Source organism: Ictidomys tridecemlineatus, chromosome 5 (assembly GCF_052094955.1).
Source record: "Ictidomys tridecemlineatus isolate mIctTri1 chromosome 5, mIctTri1.hap1, whole genome shotgun sequence".
Classification (NCBI taxonomy): Eukaryota; Metazoa; Chordata; class Mammalia; order Rodentia; family Sciuridae; genus Ictidomys; species Ictidomys tridecemlineatus.
This window is the reverse complement of record NC_135481.1, coordinates 23,082,238-23,109,961: the sequence shown is the minus strand read 5'-3', so window position 1 is coordinate 23,109,961 and position 27,724 is coordinate 23,082,238. Positions and strand designations below refer to the sequence as shown.

Here is a 27,724-nt window from a genome sequence, read left to right as displayed (position 1 = left end):
AAAAGAAAGTGTAGCAGATGGTATTTATATTTCATAAACTAAAATGCCACAATGGCATATGGTTTTTCTGCATGACTTTATTAGGTATATTTCCTAATACAAGACTGAAACCTGAATCTATTATCAAAGAACAAATCTATACCCCTTAAACCAAATTAGAATAGAACAGGATGAAGGAGAGAGACTGCTTACCTGTTCCGCCTTTAATGTCAGTTCAATAAAAATCTGCTGTAATTTCTCATTAACAAAATTGATGCAAAACTGTTCAAAGCCATTTTTCTGGGGAGGAAAAAAAAAGTAGTTGCCTGTAATAATTTTTCAAAATTATTTAAAAGTCATTTCTTAGTGATTTAGAGAAATGTCTCAAAGTGAAAAGCTTTAATAGCAATGTTGAATGCATCAATAGAAAGAAGCATAATTTATATTTAGGAGAAATTAATTTAGTAAAGGTACATGAAGAACTCACAAAAGCAAAAATGAGCTTTTTTTTTCTTTCTTCATTGTTAAATTATTTATTGCAGACCTCCAATCTCCTATTATTCAAGCTGGCCTTACCTGGAATATTTCAAAACCATAGATGTCCAGGACGCCAATGTTATATTCTTCATGGTCCTTCTCCATGGCTTTATTGATGGACTAGGAGAAAGCACACAACAGGGCAATTAACTCCTTTTCGATCATATTAAAAACAGGCATTTGGGGGAGGGTGGGACTACTGCACCCTGGAAACAGAGGACAATGTGAAGACAGGTGACTTGCTTTAAAAAGGTCTCAGTGCAATGTCAAGTGCTTTGGAAAACCACTAGGATCCTAAATACTGCAGTAGCTAAAAATGTTCACTTAATGATGAAAACCATTACTTTCTGGCAGTTTTCTCAGGAAGTCTTGGAAATTAGAAGAAAATGTCATCTTGGATGTTCGAAGGAAAACCTATTTCACATGATTCACGATATTACAAAAATCTGTAAATGTCATTTCCATTGTCCCCATTCTACAGTCACTTAATGATCATATAACACAATATGCCAAGGATACCAAGGGCGAGAGTCCCTTCTCCCAGGAGATTATAGGGATAGATAGTAAACTGTGTATAGATAATAACAGCAATTATTTTAAATTGGTAGTAAGTGCAGTTTACGTATTTGAGTATCACCTGTGCCGGGCAATACTTAATACTCATTATGATTCTCACAATGGCTTTGATGCCACTATTATCCCCATTTTCCAGATGAGTGCCTACAATTGCACTGGCCAAGAAGCAAGGTTCAGGATTTAGTTTAAGCACTGTGATTTCTAAATCTGGGTTCTTGATCACTGTGACAAAAGACCATGCAATTCAATGAAATAGACTTAATAACAACCTGTAAGTCTGATGAAATAGACTTAATTCTTTTCTTTTTTTCTTTAGAGGGATAATGTCTATTTTAATTCTAAAAAAATTAATAGGGTATACAGAGGAAAAGCAGTATGTGGGGGGCTGGGGATATAGCTCAGTTGGTAGAGTGCTTGCCTTGTATGCACAAGGCCCTGGGTTCAATCCCCAGCACCAAAAACAACAAGCAAACAAACAAACCAAAAAAAAAAAAAAAAAAAAGGAAAAGCAGTAAGTGAATTCTGCTCTTAATTTTTAATAGGTATAGAATAGAGGGGGGTTATAAGGGAGGCAGAGAACAAAGGAATCCGAGATGGCAACCACCTGAAGTTTGGAGTATCAAATATGTTCTCCAGGCAAAGAAAAATGGTGCTTTTTTTTTTTTTTTGGTGAGCTAATAGTGATATACCATATTCAGCAGTACATGTCAGCTTAAATTATGCTAATTACATAGGCATTCATCCACATTTACTGAAAAAAAGAAAAAAAAATGAGGAATGACAGGAAGGAAGGTGGGAAGTCTAATGCTGAAAGGTACCCTGAATAGAGCCAAGAGCTGTGGGTTCTAGTCCCAGTTTGCATCTTTCTCATCCCAGGCCTTGAGCAAATCCACCAGTCTTCAGACTCCCTGCTTGGTGAAATGAAGTTAAACGCAAGACCCTGACCTTCCCAAGCAATCTTATCCTTCAAATAGCTACAAGGAGGACACAAAGTCACCCTACCCGACCTTAACCCTTCCTAAGCTTTATAGGTGTTTCCATTTGGGTTCAAAAATAGACTCCTTGGATCCAGTGGCATTGCTGTGTCCCTTGACCAGGGTTTCCCTAGGATTTCCATCTAGCCTGAATACATTAAGACAAAGAAGTAGAAGAGCTAGATATCTACAAGCTCCTATAAAAACCATATAATAGCAGTGCAGCATTGGGAAAATTCCTTAGCTTCTTTGTGCTTCACTGATTTATCTGGAAATTAGAAATAATATCTAGACTACAGAGTTGTTGTAAGAAATAAATGAGGTATTTTTTTCTAAAACAATTGAACAGTGTGTGGTACGTACTGCTACCTAAATGTTTGCTATTATTCTAGCATTAGAGGTTTCAGTGATTGACATCGAATAGCATTGGCAGCTCTACGAAGCTAAAAGACTAAATTTCGGAATATACATGTCTTATATGTACATATACACGACATGCATATGCAGGCAAGTGTGTATGATTATGCCACAATAAAAAGCAACGGTGATCATTTAAAAATATATCCAAAAAGTCTCTGGTATTCCTTCCTTTGAAAAGTGGAGCCTAATTCTCCTCCTCTTTAGTGTGGACTATACTTATTACTTGCTTCTAATGGACTAAATTGTGGCGAAGTGATAATACTTAAATCCAAGACGAGGACATAAAAAACTTGTGGCTCATTACTCATGCTCTCTCTCTTAATTCATGTACTCGGGAAAACCATCAGCCAAGTTGTAAGGATATTCAAACAACTCCATGTGGTGGCCCATGTAGCAAGGAACTGAAGCCTCCCGCCAACAACCATGGAAGGCATCTTTCATAGTATCCTTAACCCTTCAACCTGATCTTTGAGTCAGGACTCCAGGCTGGGCCAATTGCAAATACATGAATTGTGAGAAATTGTGAGAAAAATAAATGCTTATTGTTTCAAACTGCTGTGTTGTGGATTGATTGGTCACAAATCAACATGATAAATGCCACATTACTAAACCTGTAGGCTCCCAAGTTGAGAAAGGTTCAGGACCATGGGTTTCCTCTTTTTCTGAGTCACTAGACTTGGCCTTTTAAAATGTTTTGACCAGAAAAAACTGTTTAGGTTTAGCTAATGTGTCTTGCTGAACAATTCTAGGAGGAAAAGCAGGATTCCACAGCACCAGAGTGAAAGGATAGAAAGTGAAAAAGTAAGATCTTGATTACAAAGAATGAGGGCTGGGTTTGTAGTTCAGTGTAGAGTGCTTGCCTAGCAGATGTGAGGCACTGGGTTCGATTCTCAGCACCACATATAAATAAATAAAATAAAAGTCCATCAACAATTTAAAAAAAATATATATATATATATATAACGAATCAAAACCCTTAGTTTTACTCCTTATAGATAAAATCTGAACATCACTGATGTCAACTTATGTTTACTTACTTCCACCAAGAAATCAAAGACACGGGCGTGCAGGGCCTTGGCAAGTGCATCCCTAGTGTAACAGGCCTGCTCCACATTGAGGGTCACATGGATGGATTCCGACTTGCCTCCCCACTTGCTATCCATCTGTCGGCTCGTTAGTTTCTCTTTTAACCGGTCCTGGTTTATGCCCAGCAGATATGCAGGAAAAGCCAAGACTATCGAACATAAAACAAAACATGATTATCTTACAGAAGTAACAACTCATCTCCCAACTCATCTTCCAAACACATGGAGGCATTTGTGTGTGTGCATAATTTATGGACACAAGGCACCTTCCACCCCCTGAAACTTCCACTCTTCTGAAGGCTGCTTATCAGCAATCCCACACACATCCACCTACTTCATTTTTCATGGCCATTCTATTACATAAATAAATCCTTATGACGACGGAGATCTCCATACAGATCAGTGATCCCAGAAGGATGGTAGGCCAATCCCTCCTACTGAGATCACAGTGAAGTGCTGAAAATGGACATCTATCCAAGTCTTCAGCAAGGCAGCCTGGAAGGAACTCAATTAAAAAACATTTCTTTGGCTCAAATATTGTTTTCTTCCTTTTTGGCGCAATGTTTTCACAGCATCATTTCCAAAGACCTGGAAGTACCTGTTATCATTGAACTAATAACTACAACCAATCACCTACTGGCTAAGTGCTTACCATGTGTTATGAAATAAGGAAAGAATACAAAATATTTAAGAAATCTTGAAGAAAATCTAGATGGGTAAAGACAGTTTACTAGGGGCTGGGGATGTGGCTCAAGCGGTAGAGCGCTCGCCTGGCATGCGTGCGGCCCGGGTTCGATCCTCAGCACCACATACCAACAAAGATGTTGTGTCCGCTGAGAACTAAAAAATAAATATTAAAAAAATTCTCTCTCTCTCTCTCTCTCTCCTCTCTCACTCTCTCTTTAAAAAAAAAAAAAAAAAAGACAGTTTACTAAACAACCCTCCTTCACAGACAGAGTTCTGCAGGAATTTAGAATAGGAGGATATTGCTACTTGCTGGGGTAGATAGGAAGGTGTGGCATTTGGGCCAGGCCTGAAAAGATGAACAGGATTTGTATAGATGTGGAGAGGGGAAAGGGATATGCAAAGATAAAGAAGCAGGAATGCAGGAGCTGTGGTTGGGAGGTGGTCTACACTGTTGACAGCATTGGCTGTAGCAGAAAGCTAAGATGAAAAACTTAGGATGGACTCAGTGCTGGGTTCTTGAATGGTAAGAGATATCTGGGCAGGAGGCAAAAGCAGGCATCCCTAATATAACAGGCCTGCTCCACATTGAGGGTCACATTTGAAAGAGGGACCCTGGAATAAGATTTCCCTGGGGATGGCAGATGGAGTGAAACAGAGGCGACTGGTGTCACTTATGTCTCAGCACACATATTCTATTCTAACAACATGCAGCAGGGTAATTGTTATGGTCTTGGGTAGAAAAACAGACTCTCAGGGCTTAGCAACGTATTTTGGGCCATGAAAATTACCAAGAAGAAGACTAGTTATATAGAAGGGATTTTCTTGATTTTTGTCAAAATGCTCTAATATGAATAAATGGCACCTTTCTTGGACATAAAAAGTGCTAGATTTTCCCATTATAAATGAAAGGTATTCACAGATGAAAGCACAAATTTTGAACTTGGATAAAAGTCTTCTTTTTCTGCATAAAGCTTTACCAAAATTCTCTGATAAAGGACTGTGTTAAAGACCTTATAATAATGCTCAAAAATCACAAGCCTCCTGGTAAAGGATAATCAGTTTGAAGTGCACAGATGGTGTTAAAATGTAATGGGTTGACATTTCTCAGCACACACCTTCCAAAGAGATTAAGTCAGTGAATGCAACTGAAAATGTGTAATGCCAGAACAAGGTATTTATCATGTATATGAGTATTTATCATGTATATGAGTATTTATCATGTATGTGAGTATCATGTATATGCTTTGACTGGTGGAAGGGCTTCCTTTTCTAAAGGACACATGAAGAAAACCAAATGCGCTGATGGCCCTTTCCTTTAGTTTAGTTTTAATGCTAACCCTTCTGGAGATCTGGGTGTATCTTCCATTGAACTAAAACATCCTTTGCACAGAGTAAGGAGAGATGCTGTCCACTCATCAGACTGACACAGATAGGGTTCTTGTGAAAATTAAAGAGATATTTACCTTAGTACCCAATGTACAAGAGGCCTTCATTGTCACACTGGTAATTACCACCAGCATTGGGGAGGGCCCATTTTACTAAAGGTAATGGACATCATCCTCAATAGTTGATAGTCTATCCACCAGGGCCCCTTTCACTGTTGATGCAAACTACATTGTTTGTCTATTTTATAAGCATGGGCTTCTCCAAAACTCGTAGCCATACCAAAACCAAGGCACAGTTAAAATATCTGGTTATTATTGTCATGACCTCAGCTAAAAAACAAAAATAGGGCTAACACAAGAGTACTTGAGACCAGACAGAGTGACTGACAGACAGGTGCTACCCTTCCACCTCTTGTAATTCTTCCATAGAGCAGGCATGGCTAAAAGACTGCAGGCACTTGAAAAACAAGGCATGGAATTTGGCCAAGAACCAGAGCCACAAGCTTAGGGAAACAGCTATGAAGACTAGGGAGGAAATATATACTTGGTTTGGAAAAAATCCATGCCATGTTCTTCAAGAACAAGCTTTTATAGCCTCATATTTTTTTCAGTGGCTGCCCTGGTGCTAAAATTATAGGGCCACTTATATTGACTTCCACCAAGCTATGAATTCCATGAGGGTGGGTGAGCGTGGCTGCTTCTGAGAGTGTCAGCAAGGAAGCTTGGAGGCTTAGGGAAGATGAGGGGAGGGGTGAAGTAACGATTAATTAAAATGTTGCAACTTTAGTGTAGTTATTCAGAGTCATGTAAAATAAGAAGAACCCGCTAAAAGGTAATGTTTCAGCACATTTAACTAACAGAAATAGACTTCTGTTATTGCATTACGGTGTAAAGCAAAGTTGGATTTCATTTTTCCATTTAAATTTGAAGTATAGGGAAGAGAGAAAAGTAAAAAACATATCAAAACAAAATTCCTTTCTTTTATAATTTTTTTAAAATAGTAAGGTAAATATGGTTCCTTTGTCTTTGGTGTTGAGGCTCTGTGTTTTCTCATCCATTAATCATAGGGTTGAAAATAAGGGGCCTTGTCACTTGTACGTTTACTCCTCATTTTATTAAAGTAGTATTTTTTTTCTGTCTACAAACTTCTTAGGTTAATTTAGTATTTAATACCTCTTAAGAAAAACTTTTTTCCCAAAGTATGTCACTCACTGCATTGATGTTGGCAGGCATATAAGTGCCTAAGTTGAGGTTTGATTGGCTTCTCAGCAACACAAAAGATTTGACTAAGAAAATTCTATATCTCTTTTGGTCTAGGGTCAAATACATGCCTAGTTTGCTTTAGTAGGCCCATTGTGATGGGATTCATAACCAATTTTTTTCCTACAATACAAAAGCTAGAGAAAAATGCTTTCTTTGATTACAAAAGCATGGATAGACTTTCCCTCTATAGGTGTGTTGCATGGATAACAGGAGAAAGATAACATGGATCAAGGTTATTCGTTTCAGTAGTGTTCATTCAGAATATCAGAAACTACCTAATGCATAGCAACAGATGATGAGGTCACAAAGTCAAAATGTAACCAAGCAAAGGAACGATCTGCAGCTGTACAAGGATAAAACCCCTTATGAATGGATAAATAATAATCACTAAGATATAATAAAATGCTATATGAAAAGCAACTGCAGAATATTGTGTAATAAGTGCCCATTATCACACAAAAGCAGGGAAAAGAATGGATGTGAGTGGCTGCTCTAAACACCTAACTCCAGTTACTGCTGGGGAGGGGAACTAGTTAACTGCAGAGGGGTGCATGGGAGGACTTTTTCCATATATCCACTAAACAGTGTTAATATATGACCAAATGAACAAAACCCAGCAATGATAAAAGAACGTTACTGGGAGAGGTGCATATTTCTTTGTTAGACCTGCTTGGCTTCAAGCTCATTCTGATGTCCACTGCTTGTCCACCTTAAATTCAAAGCAGTTGCCAACCCCAGGCCTTACCTATTTGGCAGAGGAGGCTACTCACTCCAGACCTCAGTGAGCAATGAAACCCTTCTTGGCTCAGCTATTCAATGGCCTGCTTGCTGGTTCAGCATCATGACTTCATTCTCAAGCATAAAGTAGCAGTAAAGGATTTTACCATCCAAGGAGCAAGAGAAAACTAGTCTATCTCCACAGACACTTCCACCAAAATAAAGTTGCCACTGTGACAAGACTAAGTGTTAATGATCTTCCTGGACACACAAGTGCATCTGTTAAATGTCAAGGATAAAGTCCATGAAGTACAGGAACACAATCATTATTATCATGATGGCTAGGTCATGTTCCTAGGTTTTATGGCCACCCTGTATATTTATCGTTTTCCATCCCTTTCCCTGGTAGACATAATTTATCCTTATCAGACAGACATCAGAAGTTAGTAAAACTTCCCTCTTTTATGAGAAAAGAAAACAAAAATATAAAAAAGAACCTTATTTGGAATGGAAATATCCCCGCTGCATTGTCAGCAATGAGTGGGATACTATTTATTACCAAGCAGCTAAATTTATCATCCTTGAAGAATGCTGAGAAAGGAAGAAATGCCTTCCTGGGTGGTTAAAGGATGTGTGGGTTCTGAGAACAGCCTGGAAAGCTGTCGATGCCTAAGAGGCAGAAGTTACGTGCATGGTATTTGTGGTGGACTGTGGGCACATGAAATCAATAATGTCTCTCTGCAAGAAGGGCCCTGAATTCTTCTTAGAGAGTAAAAATGGCCATTCAGGGCTTGAGGATGTGACTATGACACATGTGATCATTAAACATGATCATCAGAATGTGAACACAATAGTCAAAGTCCATATTCTTTCTGTGCACAGAAATCGAATCTAATCCAACCCATGGGACAAACTGAGCTTTTTCATATTTACATAAATTCAATCACTGGTTCTTCATGAATTTTAGGTGAATGAAGATTGTAAAGCCCAGTTACCAAAAAGGTTTTTATTAAGAGACTAGTCTTTGGCATTATTAAACCATTAATCTTCATTAAATGCATCGATTAATCTTTGCAACTAGATGTGAAATTCTTCCAAATTTCTTCAAAGTTAGTGATAAATTGGAACGATTTCATTAATGACCTACAATGTGGGATATGGAGAAGCTAATAGTGACAAGAGAGCATAGGAGATGTCTAGTCTTTCCTAAGGCCATTTTGGTCTGCCACAGCAGGACGTGTAAGACTTCTCATCTCTATCTGATATACGCTTGAGATTTACCATCCTTAGATCTAAGGATCTAAGCCAAGCAGAGTGGTGGGTTACTTCTGATCAGAGCTAACCACCACTCCCATCATTCAACAACCACAGCCAGAGCTACGTACACTCCTCACTCTCTACTGCAGCATAATTGCCCACTTCTTTGAAGCTGATGTTTCCCAGGTGGAGAACCCCTGCCACTATCTGCAACACCAGCGTTTGCTCTTCTGCGAAGATCCCAATCACATTCATGGCGTGCTGAAAGAGGAAAGAGAGATTATCCAGACAAGCTGCTCACCAACTTCATAAGCATATACTCAAGAAGCACGAACTGACTTGAAGAGTTACAGTAGACATGGTTAGCTTGTGATGGCAGTGGAAAGTCCCCAAACAACGTGATCACTGACCAGTGTTCTTACACACATTCTTCTCAGAAGTCCTGTTGGAAGGGCAGTTCTATCTTTAAACACAGCATTTCATACTCCAGGAATAAGGGAAGGAGGGTTCCAGAGGAAAGACTCTCAGGGGAGTGGCAGCTGGGCACAAGTCCCCAGGGCCAGCCTCTTCCTGGGGTTGCCAACTCACCCCTCCAAGGGCACTGCTGCCTCCCTTGCCAGCCACTCCCACTAGAATCAAGAGATCATTCCCTTCGGGGAGGAATGAGAACAGATTATACTTGCAAAGGAATTTTAATTGAAAATCTCCAGGAAATCAAAGCACCATTAAAAAGCCTAGTTTCTGGTGTCCATCAAATTCTATGAAAGACAGATGCACTGTATGCATATTGGATATCCATACTCTGAGAGAGCTCTCCTCTAAGACCAGTGTGCAGGCCTTCGGACCAATTGTGAAGGCCATCAGCAAAAAAGTGTGCATGTAAGTGAACTGCCCACAATAGATTTTGCCTGATTATCAGAGCTCCTACAGAGGGACAAAGATGAACTTACTTTTTTACCCATTTCAAATCATTAGGTGGTCCTCAGGCCACTGGGCACATGACCATTAAAAGTTGTTGAAAGATAGGTCTTAAGACAAGGCATGCTTACAGTGGCACAAAGTGGTAGATCACCTGCTCTCTGCTTTGGTGACCCTTACTGCCCTTTATGCCACCGGTGATGCCCAGGTTGGAGTGCAGATTTTGCCTGGCCACATGCAGGTACTTACCAGAGTTTCTTGGAACTCCCGCTTGTCATCGATGTCATCAACCTTGTATGACCCAGAAAGGCTCAGGTAGTAATAATAATCCATGCTAGTGATACCAAGGCTATGCTTCTGCTCCGCAGAGGCCCCCTCGATGAGCTGCAGTGACAGAACATGACATGTACTATGATGTCGCCCACAAGGCACCCACAGTGACCCCACAGTTCCTGCTGCCAACATCACTGAGCCCAGGCAGAAAGGACTTTCTGCCCTGCTTTCTCAATATATGGGTTGTTCCACTGTCCAGAATATGAAGGGACTTGTGAATAAGTTATTTACTTGTAGTCCCAAACCATCTCTGCAAATTCTTTTTGGTACTGGGATTTAACCCAAGGTGCTTTACCACTGAGCCATATCCCCAAACCTTTTTCTTTTTTTTTTTTTTTAATTAGCTACACATGACATTACAATGATCTTGGCAATTCAAATCTTGATACATTTGAATCATTGGGGTATAATTTCTCATTTTTCTGATTGTACAGATTGCAGAATCACACTGGTCATAGAGTCACCTATATACATACAGCAGTCATAATGTCTTTTCTATTCTGCTGCCCTTCCTATCCCCCCTACTCCTCCCCTCCCCTCCCATCATTTCTCTCTATCCAATCTAATATGACATGCTTTTTTTTTCTTTTTCTCCTCACAACATCATACATGTGTACAATGATGAGGGTCTCCTTCCATCTTCCATGCAATTCCCCTTCTCCCTCCTTTTCCCTCCCACCTCTCATCCCTATTTAGTGGTAGTCTTCTTCTCATGCTCTTCCTCCCTCTCCCATTTTGAGTCATCCCCCTTATATCAGAGAAGACATTCGGCATTTGTTTTTTAGGGATTAGCTAACATCACTTAGCATAATCTGCTCTAATGCCATCCATTTCCCTGCTAAATGCCATCCTTTTTATTTTTTGAGATAGGGTCTTGCTAAATTCCTTAGGATATAAGTTGCTGAGGCTAGCCTTAAACTTTTGATCCTCTTGCCTCAGCCTCCAAGTCGCTGGGATTATACAGGCATGCACCACTGCAGGCTTGCAGCAAATTTTAATTCTTAATTCTGATAAAACCTGTAACAGCTGAGGATCTTCTCTTGTCCAGTGAAAAAAAATTGTACTGCTACAGTTGTGATCCTTTGAAAGAGTAGAAAGCAAAACAGATTGCAACCACTAAATTCCTGCCTGAGTTGCTTCTGAATTTTTAAAGTGGAACTGGTTCCTCCATCCTTCTCCCTACAGGGTGCATACTGAAAAACATGGAGCTCCTGCTCTATGGTACTCTGATCACTGACTGTCCTTTGGCTTCTTGTTCCAGCACTGATGTCTGCCTTAACTCTGAGCTCCAACCAATGGTGTGTTGGAAAAGGTTTAACGATCAACTCCTGGGAGGAAAAAAACATTTACATGCAGTGTTTGCCCAATATTCATGGTTGAAATTAGTCCCGATAAGAGCATACCTATCAAAGAAATGTCACAAAAAAGGTGGGAAGAAATGCATACATCCTGTGCAAGCCATTTCCAGGACACCATGGCATGAACCCAACAAACAATATTGAGATGATGGAAAGTTTGCCCCCTGACCCATGCTGGGGGTCAAACCCAGGGCCTCAATGCAATGTAAGCAATATTCCGAAAAACAGAGAGCTCCTAACTAGCGTCTCCATCTCTGTCAAGTTCCTCATGCGGTCTTAGCTCCTCTGTAGCAAATAGGTGGCCTCAGCGGCATTGTTGAAAATTCCAGGACAACCTGTGACATCAGGTTCCCTTTGTTGTGTTTTTTTCCCCCTGTCTACTGAAAATGTTTGGTGACACTCCTTTCTTTCCCTACTCCCCCTGTAGTGACACCCCCCTCCACAGAAAATCTTAATTAAGCTTCTCCAGACATCTTTACTATAATTGATTGTAGAACTATCAGCAAAAGAATTTCTACAGGAGAGTTCAATGTAGTTAAACTTCCTATTTCCTGTTGCTCTATCTTACTTCACCAGCCAGAAAGAGATCAGCACTTCAGGTGCTAGTTTTTCACAAATATTTATGGACTATCTAATATAAATAACAACATATATAATAGTTGGTAGAAGTGTGTTTGCAAATGCAGAGTGTGATAAGAAAGACAGGTCCTTTAACAAGGCCTCTGGTCTTGAGCTGAGCTTCACAGACATGTTTACATTTCAAAGAGAAGAGAAGAGGTTACTAATGGGGCTCCAAGGTAACAGCTGGCTGTGGGGAGGGAAGAAAGGGGAGAAGAAGCTCTCCCCTTCTCAGGTGTTGTCCTTGAAGGGTTAACTTGCCCAGAACAGTGGAAGAAAGCTGTTTTTGTATGAACTTCTGCAGACTGTGAACTTCTGAGCCCCTCCCCTTACATGGTGGGTATAAAGTTCTGAAACTGCCTTAACTCGGGGTTCAGGGGGGTTACTTGATTACAGTGAAAGCTATAACCTCTGAACCCGTCTGCAGCCAAATAAACCTGCTTCCTGTTTCCTATTTGGTGTCCTGCCTCATCTGTCCTCTATTACACCCCCACCTGCAACAAAGAAGTTTCCTCAGCTCTTTCAAACTTCTCCCTTCGTATCACATAGTCTTTCTCACTAGTAACTTCCAACTTCCCTTTCTCCAACTCTCCTATCTACAAACATGGGGCTCTTTACCTTTGTTAAAAGCGTTTCTTTGGCTCTGAACTTCCTCAGGGTGCATAATCTACTTCCTCTCTGATTTAATTATTTCTGAATTTTTAAAGTGGAGCTGGCCTCCCCACTCTTCTCACTACAGGGTGCATACTGAAAAACTTGTAGCTACATTTCACCATCTTTCCTCACCACTATGGCAAAATTCCTCTCCTGCCCACTTTCCAGTAGCTAAGCCAATTCTTAGTCCTCAGATCCCTGGCCAGCCCCATTCCCCTCCAGAGCACAGAGCATTAGAACCGGGGTGGCCCATTCCTCCTGAGACTTCCCTTGGCTTTGGGAACACATCCGGATCCTGGGCTTCCTTGTTTTCCTCTCACAATCTTCATGTCTCTCATCTGTGGAGGACCTAGGCATCTCTGGGTCCTGCATGGGCAAAATTTTTCTCTCCACACTTACTCCCATGGAGTTTCATCTATTTCACATCTTTGAGGGTTACTGTTTGTCAAACTCTGGAATCCCCAAGCTCTCTGTTCCCAGCCTCTATTTTGGTACCCAACTTCCCTGATAGCTGCCACTCCTAGAAGTGGGTGGGGCCTGCATGTATTGAAAGGGATCCTGACATCCATTAAACACTTCTGTCTAGTGCTCGATAAATAACATATTGCTGTGTGTGATATGCACGACCATTTTTATTCATTCATAAATATTGCTTTGATTAATACAGTTACATGCATAAACTCAGAGAGGCTCTTGGTCATTTATGTACTTTTTCAACCAACAAACACCAACTAAAAGAATGATCTGCCATCATTAAAAACATCTTGTGGCCAGGCATGGTAGCACATGCTAGTAATCCCAGCAGCTCAGAAGGCTGAGGCAGGGGGATTGCAAATTCAAAGCCAGCCTCAGCCACCATGAGGCACTAACCAGCTCAGTGAAACCCTGTCTCTAAATAAAATACAAAATAGGGCTGGGAATATGGCTCAGTGGTTGAGTGCCCCTGAATTCAATCCCTGGTACCAAAAAAAAAAACCTCAAAAAAACCATCTGTGCATTGAAGAGATTGTTAGTTACTCTCAAGGATTAATTTCCTTCTAATCCAGTGATCTTCAAACCCAAAACAAAACAGTTACCAGGCCTTTCTTCAAGAAAACTAATATGGATCCCTAATATAAAAATATTAATAAGTAAACCCAAACATTAATAATCAATAGGACATCATTATATTTTTAAATACTTAAAAACATTTTAATATAGCTGAATCAGATGGTTGCTGAAGACTGGAACATGATTTTAAAAGCATCCTGTACACTACTCTGACCCCAAACTGTCCCTGGCTTCTAATGGTCTGAAAGGAAACTTTCTGAAAGTCTGCCCTGCAAGCTGGCTGAGGCATGGCTCATGAACTGGCTTTTACCTGCCTGGCTTTTGGTTCAGTCACCCAACTTCCCTGATAGCTGCCCTCTCCACTCTCTACCCACATTAACATCTCCCCTTTACCGTCCTGGCCAAATCGCCCCACATGAATTCCCGTTTGGCAAAGAATCAAACACTCCTACTTCTGTTTTGAAGTTATGTCAACATTTTTTTGATTATTTAACTTTCAGGGAATTTGCCTGGTCACTCCAATTAGAATTCATTTCCCTTGATGGCAGGGACATTTTTACAATCCTGCATATGGTAGTAATGAAGTCTCTTCAGCTTGTTAAACTGTCTACACTTGAGGACCGAGAGAAAAAAAATAAAATAAATATATATTAATATGGAGGAAAAAGAAATGGGAAAGAAAAGATAAAGGGAAACCTGGTAGAATATGTGAAAACTCCGCTCTCCAGGGTTCCTCATCACCACCCTAGATTTTTCCAGAAGGAAGTTGGAGATCTTTCCACCATCTGGTTCCCCACCTGGACTGAACTGGATTTCAAAGTATTTTCCCTGCAAGAAAGTTAGGGATTTCCTTTAATGGTTGGTAAATAAAAAACATAATGCTGCAAATAGGTTTTGAATACAGTATATAATACAAGGAAATTCATAAATGAGAGACGTGTTCTGAATTATTCCTAATTCTGGCCTAGACTTCCTCCATTTTTCATATCAAACAATAACCTGAGCTTCTGTCCAATCACACAATTCTGCATTCAGAGAGCATCAATCCTTCCAACCAGACTAAATAAGGATATGCTATATTCCCTGCCCATTTTCCTCCAGTAGTTACTTGCCTGCTCAACCAAAAGGTATAAAGAATGGGCCAGAAAATCCCTTGGTACACTTAATCTAACAACAGTGAACTCTGCCAACGTGTTTCAGAGGAAGTGAATTTCCCCTCTGGCAGGAGGTGAGGGGGAAAGGATGTGTACAGCCCATCTACACTTTTCCCATCCTTCCATCGAGATTATATGAAATTTTGTAATCGGATAAATAGTAAATGATGAGTTTTTGTTTTATTTTGTCCTGCTCCCTAAGGAAGGCAAAGGAATGGATGAAGGATAGCTAGAGGGTTGAATCTCATCGATTCCACTTTTATGAGGCAGGTTAAGAATGACAACTAGGGAAAAAAAGGTCAAGTGGAAAATATGTTCATATTTTCTTTCTTATTCTATCACCTAGAAACTTCAGGATAAAACAGCCCAGGCACTGAGCCAAAAGATATGAGAGATAAACAAAGGAGCAAATATTCTGAATAATCCTGGGGAACAAGGAAAGTTGAAGGTGAGCCTGATTGACATAATCCACCAGGGAACTTGACAATGATTGCATGAGAACATGGTGAAGCTTCTCTTGGAAACAGAAACTTCCTTCCAAAATAAAGAGTAAAAAAGAAATTGTTTTTCTCTGAATTTCCCACTATTTATTTAAAAATGGCCCAGTATCAGCCTCACAGATGGCTCCTCACGTGCTTTAGTGCCAGACATAATCTATGGTGAAATAAGATGCGAAATCTATATAAATCAGGGCTATCGGGTAAGCATTCGTTTCTTTGTAAATGTGGCTTTCTGTCAAGGGGATTTTATTCCTGTTCTCTAATCTACCACCTCAGGAGACACTCACAGAAAAATGTTGAAATGGGCATTCAGAACAATGCATGGGTTGACATTTTTGTAACCTTGGGTACATAAGCCAGTGAGGAGGCACTCTGTGAGGCTAGGTCCAGTCACTTCTGAACCCATAAAGTGAATGCATAAAGCCAGAGAGGCTGGGTATGCAGTCAGCTCACTCTGACAGGGGAGGAAGCTTCTCTCCATGCACCCAGTCAGTCCAAGGATCTGCTCCTTTCACAGACCAAGCTCTGAGGAGCAAAATCATTGCTGGTGGGCAGTGATCTCTGAGATACCTATTGATTCCATTCATTTCTTGTCTGGAAAAGAAGGCCTTTTCTCTAGGGAACAAGCAAAACTCCTCAGGAACCAAGTCCACCACTTTCATCAATTTTTATTTCTTTAGTAAGACAACTGCTTCTGAAATTATCTTGTTTGCATCCTTGAGGCTCAAAAATAACTTGAGTCAAAGGGTAAATTTGAGCTCGATAACATGCTGCTTTAGAAAATAAAGGAAAGATTGACAAGGTGGCTTCCTGATGATATGTGAAATGCTCTTATTTCCTTTGGGACCTAGGACGTAAGTGAGGAACATCAACATCATCAATTAGGCAAATTTCTCTGAAACAGGGATGAGACTTACAAATCTGCTGGAGTTGTTGTTGCGGACGGTCTTGGCATTCCCAAAGGCCTCCAGCAGCGGATTGGACTGCAGGATGATGTCCTTCACATGCTGTCACAGCAAACAGACCACAGGTTAAGGAAGTGCAGACATCTGCCACACATGTGAAGCCGAACTTTCCCTAAAGTCCTAGTTTCTGAATGCTGTAAGGAGAGAAGCCCCAAGTCATGTGTCCCTGGGAATTTCTTGAGAATCTATTCTTTCATGGCAAACAGATCTGACCCCGTATGTGCGACTGGGTCTCCCAACTCCCTTGGCTCGATGCAGGGTTCCCAGGAGCCAGGTTGCCACTAATAAAGCAGAATCCACAAATGTTCCTGATCTGGACCTCTACCCAGTGTGGCTACAGCTTCACTCTGCACTTCTGAGTGTGCCAGGAGTCACAGCAAGTAAGAAAGTGAAGCAACAAGGGCCATCTCCTTGCTGTGGTGATTAGTTTTTCTGATCATGGCCCTTCCCAGCTCCTCCCCTGCTCAACTACAAGCAAGAGTTACCTTAAGGGAAAATTAATTAGTACCTCCTCCTCAAAGTTTTAGAAATATAATCTGGTGTTCCTCAAACTTTAATGTGCATGAATCATCTATGGATTTTGTTAAAATGCAGATGTGGATTTAGCAGGTCTGGGGCATGATCCAAGAACCTGCATTTCTCACCAGCTCCCTGGTGCTGCTGGTTTTGCCAGCATGGATCCACACTTGGGCCAATGCTGGATTTTGTGAAGTAAGTCCTAGTCTCCTAGAGGGGAAGAACTTGGTTTTCAAAACACCCAAGTTCTATGCCAGACTTAAAAGTGTGCAAAACACACCACGGACATAAGACAGTTCAATAGATAGGATTTGATGCTGGAGAGGTCTTTCAACAATGAGTCATTCCTTGTACTTCTAATTATTCACATGCTATGGTTAAACATGTTCCAGAAATAACAAGTCTTCTGGCTTATGCTCTTTAGCTACTGACTAATTCTAAGCCAAGAGCTCTGTATCACTGTCCTCATAGGAAAACAGGAAGAGAAAAATCAACATTAACCGTCTGCAATCCGACCACTAGGTCATGGGCTGTGGCAAACAGGACTAAATAAGGCACTCACGACTAATCGACCATATAACAGCCAAAGTGCTCCCTCGGCACCCATCAGAATATTCGGAAGATTAGGTATCTCAAGAAATGAGGACTGGTTCCGTCCAACTTTGGAATCATTGATAGCAATGGCACCAAGGGCAAATTCTGGGTGGTCCCTCCATGGGGTCAAACTCAGAAAAATATTTCCAATCTGTCTAGTCCTTAAAAACTCGTGAATTATTATAAAATTTGCTTTTCTTTGTAAAATAAATTTTGAGTTTATGGATCTTCTGTCTTCTGTTTGCTGGCTAGATGTGACTACACCACTCAAAGCTCTCAGCTCCTCTTAGGAAAGGAATGAGTGGAAGGCTCTTCTAACTCTTCCCTTCTTTGATTAGAAACTGTTGTTGTTTTTGTTGCTGCTGCTGTTACAAGTGTTTGTTTTTGTTTGTTTTTGTGGTGTTGGGGATTAAGGCAAGAGCTCAAGCCTCCAGGTCTAATCAGAGACTTTTAAAGTGAGTATGGTTTTGCATGTATGAACTTATGAACTATCAGTGAGTTCCAACAGAATTGGAAGCATGTGACGAAGTTATCAGGGAAAAGAGAAAGAATAAACTAAAGAGCAGCCCACTTACAAAATAGCATTCTGATTCCTGTCTCCACGTTGGCCCTCTAAGGATAGAGTCATGTGAATAGAGAAAAGCAAGTGGACTGAACCACACCAGACTCACGGGTTGAAGGCTTGATTCCAAATACAGTGGTGTTAGAGGTGGGCTTTTTGAAAAAGTTTAAATCATGAGGCTCTGATCCATTAATCCATTGATGAATTAATGATCTGAATGGATTACTGGGAGGTGAAGAAACTGCAGGAGGAGGGACCTAGTTGAAGAGAGTGGGTCCTTCTTGGGAGCATACACTTGGGAACTATTATCTTGTCCCTAGGACTTTCTCTCTCTCTCTCTCTCTCTCTCTCTCTCTCTCTCTCTCTCTCTCTCTCTCTCTCTCTCTCTCTCTCTCCCCCCCCTCTCTGCTTTCTGGTTCCATGAGGTGAGCAGCTTTCCTCTGTTATGCCCTTCCACCATGATGCCCTATCTTAACCTCAGGCCCAGAGCAATGGAGCCACTTGACTGAGGACTGAGCCTCTGAAACTGTGAATCAAAATAAATCTTTCTCCTAAAGTTGTTTTTTTCTCCAGTATTTTGTTACAGTGATGAAAAACTGAACACAGTTTGTTTAAATAAAACATTTAAAAATTAATTTCATCGGTTTCATTTTACTTTTTGTAAATATGGCTACTTAGTAAACTTAGAATTATAGGCATTACTTGCATTCACCTCCTACTGGACAGAGCTAACTGCTCTAGAGTTTCCTTTTTCTTCAGAGAAAGAGGCTCTACTGAGACCCTTTCAGTTTACATAAGAAAATATGGGCCTTAAAATCCTTAAGCTTTTTGATCTACTAGGTCATTTAAGTAGTAAATTAATAATCAGCAAACTAATAAAAAATTAATTTATCTTTTTTTTAAAAAAAGTCTACAGTTCACCATTGCAATAACATTCCTTATTAAATGATTCTGATTTTTAAAAATTAAACTTTAGAATTAATTCTACTTTGGGACAAGAATTATAATTTTGAAAAGCTCACCAGCACTGTGTGCAGTGAAGAGCACTATGCTTTGGGGCAGTCCCCTCTAGATCTTAGCCCCTGATATTGATGCATACTCGTTTTTCCTCATATTATATAGAGGGTTTGGAACCTTGCTTTTTGCAATTAATGAATATATCTTGGAGATCATTTCATAGCAGAACATGAAGTCTCATTTTTATGGCTGTATAAAAATCTAATATATGACAAACCACAAATTATTTCACTAGTTGCTTATAGATGAGCATTTGTTTCCAGTTTTCTGCATTACCAGAAAATGCCACATATAATTTTATATATGTATCATTTTGCATACCTTTCACCATAGCTGAAAGATAAATCAAGACATGCACAGTGGCTAATGCCTGTAATCCCTGTTACTTTGGAGGCTGAGGTGGAAGGATTGTAGGTTTGAGGTCAGCCTTGGCAACTTAGCTAGGCCCTGTCTCAAAAAAAGAAGAAATCATCTTAACAGAACTACTGAGTCAAAGGGAGCATGTGTATAAATTTGATAGATTTTTCTGAAATGCCCTCATGAAATAAAGTATACTGTGCTAGTTCATGCTCCTGCCAGAGCAACACATGAGAATGACTATGTTCTCATGTTCTTGCCAAGAGAGTTTAAAACACTACAAGAATTTTGTCAATCTAGTAGGTAAAAATACAGGGTTTTTTTTTTTGTAGTTTTGTTTCTTATTATCATGACAATATGAGCATATCTTCATGTTTGATTAGTAATTTATACTTCATTTTCTATGAGATTTGGTTTGTTTATTTTCCTTTTGGACTGTTTTTATTGATTTGCAGAAGCTGACATGTCTATCTCAAAATGATATTTCTTTACAGACTTCCTGTTTCTTGGTCATAGAACCTTTTCCATGTAAGAAAAATTCTTTTAAAAATAGCACATGGGATCTTTCACATTTCCAAATAACACAAGGTCTCAAAATGGGTCATTACCAGCTCACCTGGACTTTGGGGCCTCCTCCAGACACTCTGGAGATATAACTCATGATGTATTTGGCAGCCACTGTCTTTCCAGCACCACTCTCACCACTGAGGAAAGAAAGACAAAAATGTCCACCCGTGAAGTAGATCATGACCAGCTCCTTCACCCACCCCAACAAATAAAAAGAAAACAAGTGACAAGAAATTCAGCAAAAATATTCACATTATGGGTCCTGAAAGGCAAACCATGGCAGGATGAGGTCACCTTCATGGCTACGTGAGCAACATGAACATGACGCTAATTAGAGTCTTGCTAATTACCATTCTGCACAGGATAGACACTTAAGCATTCTAACTACTCAATAATAGGGGGCATGATTAAGAAAATTAGGGAACATGAGAAGGATAGAATTCTGAAGAAATTATAATGGCCATCCATTAAGCTTTCTGATCTACTAGGTCATAATGTAGCACCATTTAAGTCGTAAATTAATAATTAGCAAACTAATTAATAAAAAAATGTAAACATGGGGGGAAGGGATAGGAAGTACTGTTAGATCCAAACTACATACAAAACATCATTACAAAAATATGTTCAGGTAGTACAGTAATTCAAGCCTTGAATTCCAGCAACTCAGGAGGCTGAGGCAGGAAATCTCAAGTTTAAGGTCAATCTCATCATTTTAGCAAAGCCCTAAGCAATTCAGTGAGACCCTGTCTCAAAATAAAAAATAAGGCCTGGGGATATAGCTCAGTTGGTAGAGAGCCTCCTTGCCATGCACAAGGCCCTGGGTTTAATCCCCAGCACCACAAAAACAAACAAACAAACAAACAAATAAAATAAAAAAGGGCTGGGAATATAGCTCAGTGGTAAAGTGTCCCTGGGTTCAATTCCCAGTAAAATAGATAGATAATTTTTTTTTTAATTAAAGGGCTGGGAGTGTAAAATGCTTGCCTAGTATGGGTGAAGCCCTGAATTTAATCCCCAACACCACAAAATAAATGAATAAAATTAAAATAATATATTTATGAAACAAGACTAGAAGTATTACAAATTATTAGCAGAAATTTGGGTCCTAGCCAGGAGACCATGGGAGACTTTTTCAGTTTATTATTCTCCAAACTTTTTGTAACAATATGTTACTTTTGTAATTAAAAAGAAAAAAGACAAAGTAGGCACTCTGAGATTTCAAACTGTGCCTTGAACAAGCTTCCTTATTTTAGAAGTTCTAAAATTAAATGATGAGGCAATATTAATCACATCCTGAGTAGCAGACTACCTTCCGTTTGGTAGCCTAACTGCCTTTGTTAATAGTCTGCTCTTCAAAATCCCCGTTTTTTTTCCTTCAAATCCCCTGAATTAATAATTCAAAAACATGATTAAGTCAGATTTCTCATTTTCCTATTGGTAGGCTTTGTGTTGCCATGATAGAATTATACCATATAAAATGTTGGAGGACTTCATATGAAAAACAAAACAAAACAAAACAAAACAGGCTGCTCCGAGTTCATAAGACAATATGGCTGTTTGTGCTTGGTGACAAGAATTTGGTGGTATACCACAATGTTCTCCTATGAACACCCAGCCTGATGAACCGTCATCAATTTCTGAGTTACCTGTGAGAAGAAGAAACTCTGACTAGGGTACACAATCAAGCAAGGTAATCCCTCAGCCCCAAGTGGAAACTGGAATCAATATTGAAATAATTTGATATCTCAAAGCCAAACAAAACAAAATTAAAATAGCCATTTCCCAAAAGTCAGAACTTTGTTGGATTTCTTTGAACTAATACATGGTATGTTTAAGAAGAAAGCTTAGGTGAGAAGCAAGGGAGCCATGTTCCACTTAGGACTTGTGACCTCTGAAGTACTGAATCCATCTATGCAATTCATGTCAGGCCTGAGCTCCCAGGCTTCCTGGTCATGTGAACAGGGAAGCCAAACTGAAATTTCATAAGATACAACGTCAAGTAGAAACCCAGAATCTGGGATGAGGTGTCATGCTGTTCACAGAGGACATGCCTTCCCCATGGGGAAATTATTCCTTTAAATGGTCAACATAATCAAAAGATTTATATACTAGATACAGAGTCAATACATGCACCCTCTCTCTCATTTGAAGCTCAAGTTTTGTCAACAACAAAACTTCATTTTCTAAGCTATAACAAGGTAAACATTCAATATTGGAAAATCCAGGAGTACAAAGGCACAACCACCAGTGTAACATTACAGAGACATTTAAAATAATTATAAAGACTTCGAGGCAACAAAAAAGACAGTGTAGCTAAGGTTAAGTGGCAATCTGAGCAGAAGATTATGTCTACAACATCTTTCTAACTATGTAAAAGTAATGTGGGAAAAAACTGAAATGGAAAAAGAAGACAAATGATATTTCTGACTTGTCAAGGAGGCTGGTTGACAATTCTTTTTTTTCTTTTTCCCTTGATGTGATTTCTCCTACTGTTCATATTGTTTTCTCTTTTTAGACAAGCAATCACCCATGTATTTCAGATTTTTTCAAACAGCTTTTCCAGAAAAAAAGGGGGATCACATCACAAGATAATCAATATGCATCAATTCCATTACATTATTATTAAACTTCCCTCATATCACTATGAGGAAACATTTTCTAGTTTACATTTTCCTTTGTTTTTTGCTTTATTTTGGTACTGGGGTGTGAACTCAGGGTGCTAAACCACTGAGCCACATCCTCAGGATTTTTTTTTTTTAAATTTTGAGACAAGCTCTCACTAAGTTGCTGAGGGCCTAACTAGGTTGCTGAGGCTGGCTTTGAACTTGTGATCCTCTTGCCTCCAACAAATGTTGTTTGTTTGTTTTCTTGTTTTATGGGGCTGGGAATTGAACCCAGGGACTTATGCATGTGAGGCTAGCACTCTACCCACTGAGCTATATCCCCAGCCCTCACAGAACAAGTTTTAAGAGAGAAAGAAAGAAACCCAGAAAAATCCTAGTAGAATTATAAAATAAAAGTATAACTATTCACCCCGACACTGCCTTTAATATTATGATCAAACGTGAAGTGTGTATCTCTTTTGTTAGAGGCAAAAGAAAAGAGTAATGGAAAGTTAAATAACTATTCTCTTAAATTAACATAAGTATGTCAGGTCCAAAAATAGGACATCTACGTTCCCAGTAACTGTGATCTTTTTCAGTAGATTTAAAATAATTAGTTCTGGCTGAACATTGATGTGTGGAATTTTTATTTCTTAGTTTCAATTTACAGATACTTAAGTTTCATTAATCACAGCCAGTAATTTGCTCAAACTATCATACAATGATGAGATGTTAGATAATTACCTGAATTTTATAGGATATGCAACAAGAATCATGCTGGCCTCTAAGGGCTGGCCTATAAGGGAGGGCAAATGCTGTTTCTTCCCCTGGACTAAAACCCAAGTGAAAAGAAGGTGAAGTTATCAGGCAGATTATACAGAATAACCCTGAATTATTTACTTTGCATCTCACAGCAATTAGAACAATTTGCAGCCTTTCCTGATTTAATTAGCTTTAGTGGACTTCTAAAGAAGACAAAACAAAACAAAACCAAGTCCAGAAATTAGGAAAATGTACCATGCTAGATTAACAGCTGGATTCAGGGAGTATGATTATTTTTTTGAGTCAGGTTAAACCTGATCAGCCTTTCAGAATCCTGGAGTATTTTAAAAATGCCCATGGTTAGGACCCTTCTCCAATGTGCTGAAAGTTAATCTCTAAGAATAGTTTCTAGAAATAGGAATTTTTAACTAACACCCTAGTTTGGAATATACCTTGTTGGGAACCAGCCCAGCACTTTAAAACCAAATATAAGAAATATTAATTCAAGTAGAAAATAATGTAATGTTTGTGCATGTTAGCTATAGAAATGGAAACATGCACTAAAATTACAAAGAAAAAGTGTTCTTGGAGAAAAAGCTATATAATAGTATATTAATAATTGGATGGAAGGACTATAATGGTTTATCTGAGTTAGAAGGTTATTCCTCATGTAGACACCAATAGTGTTTCCAATTCGTTTTGATTTATTCTAGCAAAAGTAAAAATAGGGCTGAGGCTGTGCCTCAGTGGTACAGTGCTTGCCTGGAACGCATGAGGCACTGGGTTCAATCCTCACCACCACATAAAAATAAAATAAAGGTATTATGTCCACTTACATCTAAAATAATACATATTTTTTAAAAAAGTAAAAATTTTTGTTTTCTTGTTGAAACGGCCCACCCTTCTTCCCACTACTGGAAACTCACCAGTCTACTCCCATCACTTCATTCCTGGTTTCAGAATACTTCTACTGGTTCTCCATCCTGGTAGCTACTGTTTCCTTGTAGCTGACTTAGTGTAACTGGAATGTTGCTTTTTTTGCACTTTAGAAAGGACAAAAACTTAAAGCAAAAATTCTGTGTGTACTTGTTCACGTTCTATGCATGTTCTATGTCCCTCCACATGGTAAGCTGTGGTCACAGTGAGATATAGCTCTTGCCCAAGACGAGCTCACTGCCTGATGGAGAGTTTGAGTGTACACAGGCTATCCACAACATAATAGAGATGTGGGCATGGTTTTAAGGAGTACCAACAGGAGGCACGAGAGGAAAAGACAGAAAAGTCCTACAAGCAGGGACACATCAGCATCAGCGAGCACTTGAAGCCCCAGGTCTTGGCCTCAATTACTCTTCATTAAAAGGAACCAGGGCTTCTTTGGAAAAATGGCCAATGCCAGGGCCAAAGTGGGGGAAATACAAGGTGGGTCTGATATATATATAAAATTATGCCCCAAACTAAGGAAATGTCCAGCAACTGATGTGAACATATCAGGCACCTAAGAACCAGTTTGGTCAAATCAAGAGAAATAATAATACTGGATTATGATCTTTGGAATAAAATATAAGACCATAAATTCATATTGCTATAAAAAATGAATCAAACAACAAATGGGGACACAGGAAAGCTCTTTCTCATGATAGAACACTAACAAATAAGTGTGGAAGGAATGATGGGAAAAGACTGCCACACTTGGCTACCATCACACACAGAAGACCAGTTTGGGCAGGAGTCTTCTGTGGATGGTGAGTGAGCCTAGTGGGTGGAGCTTTGAAGAGGAGCAGGATGTCGTCATAATCTCAGAAGACATCCCCACAAAATACTAACATCATAAAAGAAAAGCACAGTGAAGTTAGCCGAAAGAAGCCTGGAAGACGCCCACAGGTGACCGCGAGCACAGCACAGTTTGCCTGGCACTCCTGCCCAGAATGCAGGTGCAGAAACGCTGGACGGACCCAGGCTGAGGCCAACTTATGGACCTTCATGCCTAAGCACTCTGGAACTACAAAGGGCAGAAAACAGAAAACCCAGAGAATAAGATAGAAAGGTCAGCAAGGTGTGAGAAAAAGTAGGAGGATGGACATGCATCATGGGAGCCACAGGTGAGGAGATAGACAAGGCAAAGAAAAGCCCTACTGGACCTATTCTCCTCAGACCCTCATTTTTTGATATAAGAACATGATAGTTCTGAACTTGACTCTTTTTTAAAAAGGTATAACTGTAAGGATAGATAAAAAGGAATAGTTTTTTTTTAATTTTTTTTTTAAGTTGTAGTTGGACACAATACCTTTGTTTTATTTATTTATTTTTATGTGGTACGGAGGCTCGAACCCAGCCCCTCACACGTGCTAGGCAAGCACTCTGCAGCTGAGCCACAACCCCAGCGCCCCCAAAAGGAATAGTTTTTTTTAAGATAGTCTTTTTTAAATTTTAGAGTTATAAAAGAAAAATAGTTGTGATTGAAAAATAATCTGGAAGATGAGAAATAATATCAATTCCAGGAAATATTTAAAAGGAACACTAAAATATATGCAATAATTTGTAGCATGTATCCATTGAATGTTTAATGAGCACCAAGGGCTGTTGTCAGTGCTTTACGTATATCAATCATCTTGTCCAACTACCGCCCCCTCCAAAGTGGGCACTATTATTATTTCCATTCACAAGCAACTTGCTCAAGGACACTTAGCTAGCGAGTGGCAGAGTGCTATGGTTTGAATGCACCCCAAGATCCACTGTAGAATCCTAATTCTCAATGGGGTAGTATTGGGAGGTGGGCCCTAGTGGGGTTGGGGCTGGAGCCCTCATTAATAGATTGGTGTTTTTCTCAGGTGCTATAAAGCAAGATTGGTTCCTGTGCTCCCTCTCTTATTTGCCCTCCCACTCTTTCCATGTATTTTCATGAGTTGAAGCAACACAAGGGCTTCAATAGAAGCCACTGCCAAGACTATGATCATGCTCTTAAACTTCCAGGCCTCCAGAACCAGGAGCCAAAATCTACTCAGGTACTCAGTCTCAGGTATTTCTGTCACCACAACAGAAAACAGCAAAAATACAAAGCTAGGAAAGGACTTAGGCAGTCTTGCCCTGAAGCCTGAGCAACACTGCTTCAGATGAGCATGAATATTTAAAATTCTCCCACAGCTTAGATAGTCAATTAAAACCATCAATGTTTCCTAAGTAACTGTGTGAATCGCACAGTTCATAGTATGGTCAAACTTTTAACTGCTCCTGAGTCTTTCACTGATACACACCCATTTAGGCAAGCCTTCTGCCAGAAACATTTATTATCTCACACACAGTTGGAACAAACAAATAACAGCCTGCCTCACTGTGATCACAAGACAAGATAATGCTGTTAGAATGAGAAGCCACATCAAAGAATGTTCTGGGCAGCCCTCTCCAATGACTACTCACAGACTCTGTTCCTGGCAGCCCTATGGACCTGGGACTGAAGTCAATCGGAGGTGATACACCTCTGGGGGACTACAGGGTTGATGAGAGAGGGGTCCTCTATCAGACCTTGAAATCACATTCAAATATAAATCCTCAATACATGCTATTTTGTATAAAATTCAGAATCACACAGACATGTTGAAACTGCTGGGCAAATGATGCAGATTTATTCCTTAACGCATTGAAAAAAGTGTGACTAAGACAAAGAGCTGTCATTTTTTCCCACTCCCAGACAAACACCCAGCTAATTAGTGCTGTCAGGCAGACAAAATTCTCATCTAGTCTGCCAAGAAAATGGCCCCATGGCAATGCTCATCTGAGCCCAGCCTGATGCAATAGAAAGAACCCAATGTTTAGTCTGAAGACCAAGTGTAACTTCCAACTCAGCCACTTACTGCCTCTATAATTCTTCTCAGTGTTACTAGCAGACATTTTACATCACTCTTTAACAGTTTAATAATACTTTTCATGCACATTTTCTTCATTATCTTTCTTTACATTCTTTTAGGGTATTAGTCCCCATTTTTCAGATCAAGTGACTGAGGCTTAGAGAATTTATCCCTTTAAACAGAACAGAATAGAGTCCACTCTGTGACTCACCCCAGAGATCTTTCCATTGTACCTCATGACTGTAGGTGGCAACAGATTATTACCAGCTAACCTAAAGCCTGTTGGCTCAAAAGAACAAAGAAAACTGGAAAGAGTGAACCAATAGAGTTGGGCTGCCCTGGCTAGGAACATAGTTTTGCCATGTCTTTTGATATCTGCAGGGGTCCTAGAACCAATCCCCTGGGGAGATCAAGGGATGGCTGTATTTGCTTTGTATCCTTTAATTAAAGCATTTTTAATCTTTATGACAACCT

At 39.7% G+C, this 27,724-nt stretch overlaps 1 protein-coding gene across 1 annotated transcript in view; it reads right to left on the bottom strand.

Moving 5' to 3' along the window:
* Positions 1 to 27,724, bottom strand: part of Myo1e (myosin IE) — a 191,603-nt gene that overhangs the window by 64,049 nt on the left and 99,830 nt on the right. Inside the window, exons 5-12 of the mRNA XM_005316629.5 lie at positions 20,093 to 20,180; positions 16,383 to 16,472; positions 14,508 to 14,639; positions 10,048 to 10,182; positions 9,009 to 9,141; positions 3,524 to 3,720; positions 556 to 636; positions 193 to 279 (exon numbers count right to left, since the gene is read on the bottom strand). Coding sequence (XP_005316686.1) covers positions 193 to 279; positions 556 to 636; positions 3,524 to 3,720; positions 9,009 to 9,141; positions 10,048 to 10,182; positions 14,508 to 14,639; positions 16,383 to 16,472; positions 20,093 to 20,180 — 943 coding nt within the window. The remainder of the gene's footprint in view (positions 1 to 192; positions 280 to 555; positions 637 to 3,523; positions 3,721 to 9,008; positions 9,142 to 10,047; positions 10,183 to 14,507; positions 14,640 to 16,382; positions 16,473 to 20,092; positions 20,181 to 27,724) is intronic.